The 13,931-nt window shown below is 33.6% G+C and overlaps 1 protein-coding gene and 1 pseudogene across 1 annotated transcript in view; one reads left to right on the top strand and one right to left on the bottom strand.

The window, feature by feature from the left end:
- LOC137385761 (terminal uridylyltransferase 4-like) overlaps nucleotides 1-13,931 on the bottom strand; it is a 47,715-nt gene that overhangs the window by 2,530 nt on the left and 31,254 nt on the right. Inside the window, exons 13-18 of the mRNA XM_068072300.1 lie at nucleotides 10,936-11,036; nucleotides 10,545-10,637; nucleotides 5,026-5,184; nucleotides 4,536-4,649; nucleotides 1,326-1,406; nucleotides 547-772 (exon numbers count right to left, since the gene is read on the bottom strand). Coding sequence (XP_067928401.1) covers nucleotides 547-772; nucleotides 1,326-1,406; nucleotides 4,536-4,649; nucleotides 5,026-5,184; nucleotides 10,545-10,637; nucleotides 10,936-11,036 — 774 coding nt within the window. The remainder of the gene's footprint in view (nucleotides 1-546; nucleotides 773-1,325; nucleotides 1,407-4,535; nucleotides 4,650-5,025; nucleotides 5,185-10,544; nucleotides 10,638-10,935; nucleotides 11,037-13,931) is intronic.
- Nucleotides 5,296-9,857, top strand: LOC137410575 (myb-like protein X; annotated as a pseudogene).

Below are 13,931 nucleotides of genomic sequence, written 5' to 3'. Positions count from 1 at the left end.
AATAATAGCACTATACAAATAGCACTATAATAATAGCACTATAATAACAGCACTATAATAATAGCGCTATAATTATTATAATAGCACTATACAAATAGCACTATAATGCTGCTCATATTGATAGAGCCTAATGCGCAATAGACTTATTAGATTTGATGACGAAGTGCTCATAACTATTTTTATGGTAGGACAACCCTAGCGGTATAACTATCACTACTACTAGTGCTAGCTATACGGCTAAATATAACCAGACTCACTAGGTGTTAGATTATTTTTGATTGGTTACTGTAATGAAATAATCATCTAAAAATTGACACGAATGAGCGAACTGAATTTAAAAAGTTGATCTGAATGCTCAGCTGAGTTGAGTTTGTACCAGTTGAACTGTGGAGCTGAGTTGTCACACGGCTTAACACTACAACCGGCTAGAAGCTCAGGTTTTTTCATCTACCTTTTTAGTTACTTGTGACTAACAGAAACATAACAATGATAAGAAAGACGCCTTCTGTTTTGAATGTCGAATAATAAACTCCGTATTCATCTTACTTTTCGCTGAAAGTGCCTTGGCTAGGTTGTGGTCAGTCTTGAACGGGTCTTCAATCGCTAACAAATCTGAATTCCAAAGCTTCTCCATCTTTGTGACATCTTGAGCTGTTCGTATGCTGACCACCTTCTTCTTGTAGTCAAACTTCTGGCTGTAGAAGTCAAGGAAACCAATCCAGAGTTCCGACTCATCTTGTTTATTTGTCCGAGGTTGTCTCCATCTGGACCTCTACAATAGTTCTTTGGTATGGGCGTAAGGAGTATGGGAAACTACCGCACTACAGTCACTTCCTAAAAGCTATTACTGAAGTACTAGACACATAGATTATAGACACAGAGATAGTTCTGTTTAATGATTACACATGGACACAGAGATAGTTCTGTTTAATAATTACACATAGACACAGAGATAGCTCTGTTTAATAATTACACACGGACACAGAGAAAGTTCTGTTTAATGATTACACATGGACACAGAGATAGTTCTGTTTAATGATTACACATGGACACAGAAATAGTTCAGTTTAATGATCACATATGGACACAAAGATAGTTCTGTTCAATAATTACACATGGACACAGAGATAGTTCTGTTTAATAATTACACATGGACTCAGAGATAGCTCTATTTAATGATTACACATGAACACAGAAACGGTTCTGTTGACAGTTCTTTGTAAAATTGGTAAGCAGTTTTTGAAGACTTCTATTAAAACCTGAACATGATAGACAGCTTTATGGAGGGGTTGGTAAATAGCTCTCTAAACGCTCAGATAACCTACCAGATCTCTCTTATTTCCTGAGTAGAACCAAGCATTATAGCCGTCGACCATCTTTTCTGGTTTGCAGTCTTCGTTATACAGCTATAAAATATATAGAGAAATGGTTATTACTCAAACTTCTATGTAATACCTCTAATTGAACGCCACCTTTATTTGAACGCCACCTCTAATAGGACACCATTATGAGACAAGTTTTGAAAAATACAGTGTCACTCTTTAATTGAGCGTCACCTCTATTCGATTGCCACTTTGACATTCTTTGATCTTCACAAACCAATAATAGAAAATGGTCAGTAGAACAACATCTACAAAACGGTACTAATAATTACTAATAATGTTATAATACTTACAATAATTCTAATAATACTAATAATGTTACAGCAATAAAAATTAAATCTTTTATTATTGCTGTTGTGGTTACCATTGTTTTAGTGACGGCGTACCTGAGAAGATTGATTATCACAATCATCAGAACTACAAGCTGATTCCAAGTCACTCAGGTCTAAATTCGATTCATTGTCCTCACTATCGTTCATAATGTGGCTTAAAACCTGCCGTGAAGACTTTAAAGTGTTTTGATGAATGATGAGAATAATCTTCAAGAACACCGTACTAAATAAAAGCAGCCATTATTATGGCGTATTGAAGTCTGTTTTCTAACTCCAAAAGCTTTACAGTTTTTTATGTAAAACTTTAAAAACTACGCCATTGACATAATTAGTAACTGTATCATGCTAATAATAGTTCTTTGTTTAATTCTATCTGATACTTTGATGTAATTGAAAAATGGTTTAACAAAAAAGCTGCAAATAGCATGTCGGCAGATGTTGCTGCACCCGAAGGAGAGTGCAAAATATAGGTGACATTAGCATCACTTCTCCAGTAAGAGGCTTAAATTTAACTTTTAAATTTTCTGAGTGAGAAGTTAGTTGAAAAATACAGCGCCACTCTCTATTTAAACGTCACCTCTAATAAAACGCCATTATAATAGAGGAAGGGTTGAAAAATACAGCGCCATGTCAATCAAATAGAGGTTTTGCGGAAGATGCCAAACAAATTACATCCTGCCAGCTTAGCTAGTACATGAAAATAGTCCAATATCACATGATTCATTCACAGCATGATTGGCCCATAGCGTGAGTGGTCCACAACATAAATAGTCCACAACATAAGTAGTCCACAACATGAGTAGTCCACAACATGAGTAGTCCACAACATGAGTAGACCACAGCAAGAGTAGTCCACAACATGAGTAGTCCACAACATGCGTAGTCCACAACATAAGTAGTCCACAAAATAAGTAGTCCACAACATGAGTAGTCCACATCATGAGTAGTCCACAGCAAGAGTGGTCCACAACAGGAGTAGTCCACAACATGAGTAGCCCACAACATGAGTACACAACATAAGTAGTCCACAACATAAGTAGCCCACAACCTGAGTTGTCCACAACATGAGTAGCCTACAACATGAGTCCACAACATAAGTAGTCCACAGCATGAGTTGTCCACAACATGAGTAGTCCACAACATGAGAAGACCACAGCAAGAGTAGTCCACAGCATGAGTAGTCCACAACATAAGTAGTTCACAACATGAGTAGCTCACAACATATATGGTCCACATCATGAGTAGCCCACAAAATGAGTAGTCCACAACATAAGTAGTCCACAACATAAGCGTCCACAACATAAGTAGTCCACAACATAAGTAGTCCACAACATGAGTAGTCCACAACATGAGTAGCCCACAGCAAGAGTGGTCCACAACAGGAGTAGTCCACAACATGAGTAGCCCACAACAAAAGTGGTCCACAACAGCAGTAGTCCACAATATGAGTAGCCCACAGCAAGAGTGGTCCACAACATGAGTAGTCGACAATAGTAGTCAAATAGGAGTAGTTCACAATATGAGTAGTCCAGAACATTTAAAGGTTGACTTGCAATAAAATTCACACTACAGTTATTTGGTATCAAAATATTCACTATGTCTTACTCTGTTGTGTTGTAGGTGCTAAATACGTGGAAATGTGATTACAAGCCCTTAAAAGCTCACAAACGAAAAGCCGCCGTAGATTGGAATCTCTTTATTTATCTGACGTTGTCATTACAGTTTGGTTATTGTCTTGTCACGTGATGTTCTCACGTGTATTGAAAGGCCAATAAAAAGCTCACTATAAAACATATCGTAGCACTAGTTTATGACAAACACTTCGGGTTTTACCGAAATCCCCGTATTAAATATAGATGCTCGCTACTTTACAGTTTTGTTTTGGCATTATTCAATCGTCAAGTCGTAATTTGATCACGTGACCCAATACTTCGCAAATAATTTTTGCAGCACTTTTCGATTATCGCAGGTAACCAACAGGCTCGTCATGATTATCAGACAATGATATGTACTCCTTCGAGCTAAGGTTAAAAAGTTTAACGAGTTTTTACGGTAAGTTATAAGATATCAGTGCTAAAAGTGACAGCATTACAATGACGATAAAACAGACGTGTAAGAACAATAGACATGGTTTTATTGAATGCGTGAAGTATATTTGTGAAAATATTTCGACGAATGAGGTTGCATGAATGTGTAAACAGAAACCATCCTGTAACAACTACGTCCCATTTGAGCTGTTTTTGAAAGCGAATCCAAACTACGGCTGTCTCGTGTGGCTGCGATTAACTGTTCGTTTTTTAGCTTTTAAGAGCTTGTAATCACATTTCCACATATTTGACACCTACAACACAACAGAGTAAGACATAGTGAATTTTATGATACCAAATAACTGTAATGTGAATTTTGTTGCAAGTCAACCTTTAAGGTCTTTACTGTGAATGATCCACATTTTAACTTGTCTACAATGTAAAGCCTGGTTTTCATATTGGCTGCGAGACACCAGCAGTAATCTCCACAACAAAAGACTTGCGGCGCTAGACTTGGCGGTTTATGTTCACATAAAGCTGCATGGCTGATGATCGCATAAAAATGGCCACTCGCCATGTCATTTCGAAATTGCTGACAGTGCGCATTAGAGCCGTACAGTGCATTTTGGGAAGGTTTTGCCTGCAGCACCTTGCGAAAGATAAACAACTTGTGTTGACTGCCAGCAACTATCAGTGATACTCGGCGCGTAGGTTTTCATTTCAGTGCAGATAGCCCTGTATCATGCCACAGGTGTTTGTGGCGTATATGGGAATAAGGCTTTATTGATAGTCACCTCTTGTAAAACAGGGAGTACAGGTGGATCACAACGCTGCAGGTAGAATATCAGCATCAGTATGTATGTATAAGATGATAGGGTGCGCTGGTATGCATCTGCCATTCCACATTCCTATAATAAATAATTTTGCTTGAGGTCATTCTTTTTAGGCACTAAATGCTGCAGAGAAGTTACCATCTTGTCTTCATCATAATTGTGTTAACATAGATGGAGAGTTCAGCATGAACCACACAAAACCAAAAACTTGTTGGCTTGCAGATCTCCATACCTTGAGATTCAATAAAATGAAAGAGGCAAGATTCACATGTAACTGAAAGAGTTTATTCCCATGTATAACTTTATGTATAACCTTTACTATGTATGATGGCAAACATTGATATCTATGTATCTTGATATCTATGTATGATAATAATCATTGAGGTCTATGTAAGGTAGCAGTCGCTGACCCAAAGTGCAAGAAATAATTTGTGGCTTAGGAAAGAATTACCTTTGCAAAGATCTTCAGACAGAATCCAAGAGTCCGCACACGTTCATCTATTTGTGAGTAGTGCAGAAGCATTTTTGTGTTCTGGATGGCCAGAAGGTTATTAACAGAAACATCGCAGCGAAGTTCCAAGTTCGCATTACAGAAACTCACAACCGGCACCTGAATGAAGTTGTCATACATGTAGGTCTTTTTGAACAGGCCAAAGGGCTGGTGCATAGAAGATAGTATGCATTCATAAGTTTCACACCTTGTATTATATAGTGTCTAGGGATGCAAGGTGAATGCATTTCAAATGAGTGCATTAGTGGTTGGTTTCCTAATCATCATGATCTAAGAATGAGATTTAAGGAGGAGATCTAAGATAATGAAACCAAAGATAATGAAACCAAAGATACTGAAACCAAAGATAATGAAACCAAAGATAATGACACCAAAGATAATGAAACCAAAGATAATGACACCAAAGATAATGAAACCAAAGATAATGACACCAAAGATAATGAAACCAATGATAATGAAACCAAAGATAATGAAACCAAAGATACTGAAACCAAAGATAATGAAACCAAAGATAATGAAACCAAAGATAATGAAACCAAAGATAACGCAACCAAAGATAACGAAACCAAAGATAACGAAACCAAAGATACTGAAACCAAAGATAATGAAACCAAAGATAATGAAACCAAAGATAATGAAACCAAAGATAATGACACCAAACATAATGAAACCAAAGATACTGAAACCAAAGATAACGAAACCAAAGATACTGAAACCAAAAATAATGAAACCAAAGATAATGAAACCAAAGATAATGAAACCAAAGATAATGAAGCCAGAGATAATGAAACCAAGATAACGAAACCAAGATAATGAAACCAAAGATAATGAAACCAATGATAATGAAACCAAAGATAATGAAACCAAAGATAATGAAACCAAAGATAATGAAACCAAAGATAATGAAACCAAAGATAATGCAACCAAAGATAACGAAACCAAAGATACTGAAACCAAAAATAATGAAACCAAAGATAACGAAACCAAAGATAATGCAACCAAAGATAACTAAACCAAAGATAATGAAACCAAAGATAATGCAACCAAAGATAACTAAACCAAAGATAATGAAACCAAAGATAATGAAACCAAAGTTAATGAAACCAAAGATAACGAAACCAAAGAAAACGAAACCAAAAATAACGAAACCAAAGATAATGCAACCAAAGATAACTAAACCAAAGATAATGAAACCAAAGATAATGCAACCAAAGATAACTAAACCAAAGATAATGAAACCAAAGATAATGAAACCAAAGTTAATGCAACCAAAGATAACGAAACCAAAGAAAACGAAACCAAAGAAAACGAAACCAAAAATAACGAAACCAAAGATAATGAAACCAAAGATACTGAAACCAAAGATAATGAAACCAAAGATAATGACACCAAAGATAATGAAACCAAAGATAATGACACCAAAGATAATGAAACCAAAGAAAATGAAACCAAAGATAACGAAACCAAAGATACTGAAACCAAAAATAATGAAACCAAAGATAACGAAACCAAAGATAACGAAACCAAAGATAATGAAACCAAAAATAACGAAACCAAAGATAATGCAACCAAAGATAATGAAACCAAAGATAATGAAACCAAAGATAACGAAACCAAAGATACTGAAACCAAAAATAATGAAACCAAAGATACTGAAACCAAAAATAATGAAACCAAAGATAACGAAACCAAAGATAACGAAACCAAAGATAACGAAACCAAAGATAACGAAACCAAAGAAAACGAAACCAAAGAAAACGAAACCAAAAATAACGAAACCAAAGATAATGCAACCAAAGATAATGAAACCAAAGTTAATGAAACCAAAGATAATGAAACCAAAGATAACGAAACCAAAGAAAACGAAACCAAAGATAATGAAACCAAAAATAACGAAACCAAAGATAATGCAACCAAAGATAATGAAACCAAAAATAACGAAACCAAAGATAACGAAACCAAAGATACTGAAACCAAAAATAATGAAACCAAAGATAACGAAACCAAAGATAACGAAACCAAAGATAATGAAACCAAAAATAACGAAACCAAAGATAATGCAACCAAAGATAATGAAACCAAAAATAACGAAACCAAAGATAATGCAACCAAAGATAATGCAACCAAAGATAATGAAACCAAAGATAATGAAACCAAAGTTAATGAAACCAAAGATAACGAAACCAAAGAAAACGAAACCAAAAATAACGAAACCAAAGATAATGCAACCAAAGATAACTAAACCAAAGATAATGAAACCAAAGATAATGCAACCAAAGATAACTAAACCAAAGATAATGAAACCAAAGATAATGAAACCAAAGTTAATGCAACCAAAGATAACGAAACCAAAGAAAACGAAACCAAAGAAAACGAAACCAAAAATAACGAAACCAAAGATAACGAAACCAAAGATACTGAAACCAAAGATAATGAAACCAAAGATAATGACACCAAAGATAATGAAACCAAAGATAATGACACCAAAGATAATGAAACCAAAGAAAATGAAACCAAAGATAACGAAACCAAAGATACTGAAACCAAAAATAATGAAACCAAAGATAACGAAACCAAAGATAACGAAACCAAAGATAATGAAACCAAAAATAAGGAAACCAAAGATAATGCAACCAAAGATAATGAAACCAAAGATAATGAAACCAAAGATAACGAAACCAAAGATACTGAAACCAAAAATAATGAAACCAAAGATACTGAAACCAAAAATAATGAAACCAAAGATAACGAAACCAAAGATAACGAAACCAAAGATAACGAAACCAAAGATAACGAAACCAAAGAAAACGAAACCAAAGAAAACGAAACCAAAAATAACGAAACCAAAGATAATGCAACCAAAGATAATGAAACCAAAGTTAATGAAACCAAAGATAATGAAACCAAAGATAACGAAACCAAAGATAACGAAACCAAAGATAATGAAACCAAAAATAACGAAACCAAAGATAATGCAACCAAAGATAATGAAACCAAAAATAACGAAACCAAAGATAATGAAACCAAAGATACTGAAACCAAAAATAATGAAACCAAAGATAACGAAACCAAAGATAACGAAACCAAAGATAATGAAACCAAAAATAACGAAACCAAAGATAATGCAACCAAAGATAATGAAACCAAAAATAACGAAACCAAAGATAATGCAACCAAAGATAATGCAACCAAAGATAATGAAACCAAAGATAATGAAACCAAAGATAACGAAACCAAAGATACTGAAACCAAAAATAATGAAACCAAAGATACTGAAACCAAAAATAATGAAACCAAAGATAACGAAACCAAAGATAACGAAACCAAAGAAAACAAAACCAAAGAAAACGAAACCAAAAATAACGAAACCAAAGATAATGCAACCAAAGATAATGAAACCAAAGTTAATGAAACCAAAGATAACGAAACCAAAGATACTGAAACCAAAAATAATGAAACCAAAGATACTGAAACCAAAGATAACGAAACCAAAGATAATGAAACCAAAAATAACGAAACCAAAGATAATGCAACCTAAGATAATGAAACCAAAGATAATGAAACCAAAAATAACGAAACCAAAGATAATGGCAACCAAAGATAATGAAACCAAAGATAATGAAACCAAAGATAATGAAACCAAAGATAATGAAACCAAAGATAATGAAACCAAAAATAACGAAACCAAAGATAATGCAACCAAAGATAATGCAACCAAAGATAATGAAACCAAAGATAATGAAACCAAAGATAACGAAACCAAAGATACTGAAACCAAAAATAATGAAACCAAAGATACTGAAACCAAAAATAATGAAACCAAAGATAACGAAACCAAAGATAACGAAACCAAAGAAAACGAAACCAAAGAAAACGAAACCAAAAATAACGAAACCAAAGATAATGCAACCAAAGATAATGAAACCAAAGTTAATGAAACCAAAGATAACGAAACCAAAGATACTGAAACCAAAAATAATGAAACCAAAGATACTGAAACCAAAGATAACGAAACCAAAGATACTGAAACCAAAAATAATGAAACCAAAGATAATGAAACCAAAGATAATGAAACCAAAGTTAATGAAACCAAAGATAACGAAACTAAAGATACTGAAACCAAAAATAATGAAACCAAAGATACTGAAACCAAAGATAACGAAACCAAAGATACTGAAACCAAAAATAATGAAACCAAAGATACTGAAACCAAAAATAATGAAACCAAAGATAACGAAACCAAAGATAACGAAACCAAAGAAAACGAAACCAAAGAAAACGAAACCAAAAATAACGAAACCAAAGATAATGCAACCAAAGATAATGAAACCAAAGTTAATGAAACCAAAGATAACGAAACCAAAGATACTGAAACCAAAAATAATGAAACCAAAGATACTGAAACCAAAGATAACGAAACCAAAGATACTGAAACCAAAAATAATGAAACCAAAGATACTGAAACCAAAAATAATGAAACCAAAGTTAATGAAACCAAAGATAACGAAACTAAAGATACTGAAACCAAAAATAATGAAACCAAAGATACTGAAACCAAAAATAATGAAACCAAAGATACTGAAACCAAAGATAACGAAACCAAAGATACTGAAACCAAAAATAATGAAACCAAAGATACTGAAACCAAAAATAATGAAACCAAAGTTAATGAAACCAAAGATAACGAAACTAAAGATACTGAAACCAAAAATAATGAAACCAAAGATACTGAAACCAAAAATAATGAAACCAAAGATACTGAAACCAAAGATAACGAAACCAAAGATACTGAAACCAAAAATAATGAAACCAAAGATACTGAAACCAAAAATAATGAAACCAAAGTTAATGAAACCAAAGATAACGAAACCAAAGATACTGAAACCAAAAATAATGAAACCAAAGATACTGAAACTAAAAATAATGAAACCAAAGTTAATGAAACCAAAGATAACGAAACTAAAGATACTGAAACCAAAAATAATGAAACCAAAGATACTGAAACCAAAAATAATGAAACCAAAGTTAATGAAACCAAAGATAATGAAACCAAAGATACTGAAACCAAAAATAATGAAACCAAAGATACTGAAACCAAAAATAATGAAACCAAAGATAACTAAACCAAAGATAACGAAACTAAAGAAAACGAAACCAAAGATAACGAAACCAATGATAATGAAACCAAAAATAATGAAACCAAAGATAACGAAACCAAAGATAATGAAACCAAAAATAACGAAACCAAAGATAATGAAACCAAAGAAAACGAAACCAAAGAAAACGAAACCAAAAATAACGAAACCAAAAATAACGAAACCAAAGATAATGAAACCAAAGGTACAAGTGATAAAAATAATTTTATGTACAGAATAATATGGTTACATTATCAAAAATGATTTATTTAAAAAGTGAGCAACTAAAAATAAGAAAGAAAAAAGATAAAATGGAGATGTTACCTTACTATCGAATACTGCATTGACATCCTTTATTTCTTGGGCTTCTTCCATAATGCCCTGCACTTTCTCTACCACATCCTCTATTTCATCACGCTGTAATTATTCCCATGCAATACACATGTACATGATATAAATATGATACCTGCAAGAGCTTAACCCAATGGCTTACATGTATGCTTGTCCTACAGAGGATTTACATGCATATAAATTATTTAACATAAACATCTATTGAAAGGAGAACATGATCAAATGTACCTCATAGGTTACCTCAAAGATAACCTCATATGTAGAGCATATGTACAGCTTCTAGTGAATGCTGTCTCACAGATGTTCTACATATATATTTAACATCCATGTAGGTGTTTGTCTTTAATCCTATCCCGCAACTTACATCCAATGGTTCTTGTTCCTCGCAAACCAGCGTTACATCTATGTCGCTATTATAGCTTCCGAAACCATTCTTAGATGAGCCAAATACTTCTGTTCTTGCACCTGCATAAAGCATGCAGCCAAATAGGGAATTTTCATTCAATCAACCAATCATCTGCTAAGAATGCTCAAAGTTTCAACAAGATTGTCCAACAGATTCAAGTCTATTAAAATGAACAACTTTTGGTTGATGTCCGTCCATGATCCATGTCGGAAAAAAGTTTTTTGGGTTATTTTAAAAACTTCTGTATATACTGTCCTATAGGGCTGTTTGGTGATTGCAACACAATAAAAAATGTGAAGTTGCAAAGAAAATGTGTAAACACATCATCTCTAGGTAAAAGTCAGACTAGTGCTAACCACTCACACTTGGTTTTTGAACTTTTTACTATGTATATATATATATAGTAAAAAGTACAAATATATAGTACATATATACATGTATATGTATATATATATATATACCGTAAAACCTCTAATCGAACGCCATGGCGCTCTATTTTTCAACCTTTCTTTTATAGTGGCAGTCAATTGGAGGTGGTGTTCAAATAGAGGCTGGCAGTGTATATTTTTCAACTAGCTCATCAGAATTTTCGGAAGGTAAATTTAGCCCTAATACAGGTGAAGCGAAGGTTGCCTATATTTTGCCCTCTTTTTCTGGTGGACCGATGTTAAACCTTTTGGATGCAATAAATCTGCTAACTTACCTTTAACTTGTCAAAGACCTCTTAATAAATGTGCATCAAAAACCGAAAAATATCTCTACCAGTTGACACCTATTGCTTGCAATTTACCTGCGATGATATTATAGCGTGTGTCCTTTTTTGCAGTTTGTTGGCATTTTCAGAATTTATTTCATTCTAAATTTGAAAACATTTTTATTTTCTCTATTTTTTAACAATGTTGAATAAAAGCTCATTGCACTCACTGATATGTTTGCTACAGTTTGCAGCCAAAACTAGCTTTTTATGTGCAAAAGAAGTGGAGTTATGAGCATCGATCCATTGTAAGCTGTGTTAAAATAGCCGGAAGGATGCTATTAAATAAAATGCTATAAATTTGCATATTTATAAGGTATACAACAAAAATCTATCAAATGATACAAATATATATTTATGAACAAGTGACATAAACAAACCATACATATATTACATGCAGAAACAAAAATTAACATTTTTAAAACAGAACTATTTCCATTGTTTGCTTGGATAGCTGCATTCTGATAGTTGATTTCGATGGAACTAACATTTTCTAGTTGTCCTATACCTTCCACAATATCTTCTGGCCTCAACTCTTTTTCTGCACTGCTGAACTAGTTGTTATTAGCGCCCAAACAATTTTTTGAGAGAGCAAACTTTCACCCGCTGCATTTAGCACTAATGCAATGCGTCGAAGTTTTACTCACAATAAGCGTAACCTTTGGTCTAAAACTTGGAAACCGGTTTTTATATGCATGTCCTTCGAAGTATTAAGACCGTGTTAAACAACAAACTACTATTAGCCTGAGACAGTTAGTAGTTATTTCTATGGTATTGCTTTCAAAGTTCCATTTACCAACGTAAATTGAAACCGTTTTTTGTACTTTTTATAACGCTACTTCGAGGTATCAAACCAGGAACTACTATTAGCCTGAGACAGTAATTATTTTTATAGCGTTGCTGTGAAAGTTCATCTACCATCGTAAATTTAAGCCTTTTTTTATCAACGTAGGCTACTTCGAAGTAGAAAGACCGCCGCGTTAAACAGAGAGCTACTACTAGCCTGAGACCGTTATTGATTATCGGTACGGTGTTGCTTTCAAAATTTTAACGAAAAAAATGAAAAACTTTGGAATTGGACAGCGAAAGAATTAACTGATGTTGATATAATGGATTCATTATTAATACGATTTTGTGGACACTTTTCTACTGATCAGTTGATATTATAAGATCTTGAAGATCAAATAATGTCCAAGTGGTGGTCAAATGGAAGTGGCTTTCAATTGGAGAGTGGCGGTTTATTTTTCAATCCTTCTCTCTGAGTGACGGTCAATTGGAGGTGGCATTCAAATAGAGGTGGAGTTCAATTAGAGGTTTTACGGTATATATATATATATATGTATAATATGCATGTATAATTGTATATGTATGTATATATAGTGTATATACTGTAAAACCTCTAACTGAACGCCACCTCTATTTGACCACCATTATGAGAGAAGGGTAGAAATATAGAGCGCCACCCTCTACTGAAACTACCTCCGCCACTTTGACTATCTTTGATTTTTGTGAACCCATAATATCAAGTGATCAGTAGAAATGCGTCCACAAAGTCATATTAATAATGAATCATTTACATTCTATCAATCAATTCTCTAGTTGTCCAACTCCAAAGCCTTTTGCTTTTTTCGTTAAAACTTTGAAAGCAACAGCATAAAAATAATCAATAAAGCTAATAGTGGTTCCGTATTTAATGCGGTCTTGATACTTCGAAGTAGTTACATGTATATACAAAACGGATTAAATTTATGATGGTAGATAAACTTTGAAAGCAACACCGTAGAAATAATTAATAACTGTCTCAGACTAATAGTAGTTCTTTGTTTAACGCGATTTTAATACTTCAATATACATAATTACATATATAAAAAACGGTGGTCAAAGTTGGGGCCAAAGATTACGTTTAACGAGCAAAACTTACGCGTTGCATTTGTGCTAAATGCAACACATAAAAGACTAAAATTGTTGCCTTGCCTAAAAATTGTTTGGACGCTAATATCGACTAGGTCAGCAATGCAGAAAAAATGTTGAGGTCATGAAATATTGTGAAAAGTATTGGATAACTGGAAGATGTTCGTTCCAACGAAAGCAGCAATCAGATCGCAGCTATCCGAGCAAAGGATTGAAATACTTTTGTTTTAAAAATGTTAACTTTTATCTTTGCATGTAATATAAATACGGTTCGTTCATGTCACTTGTT

This window comes from Watersipora subatra, chromosome 1, assembly GCF_963576615.1.
Source record: "Watersipora subatra chromosome 1, tzWatSuba1.1, whole genome shotgun sequence".
Taxonomy (NCBI): domain Eukaryota; kingdom Metazoa; phylum Bryozoa; class Gymnolaemata; order Cheilostomatida; family Watersiporidae; genus Watersipora; species Watersipora subatra.
This window is presented reverse-complemented; position numbering and strand designations above follow the sequence as displayed.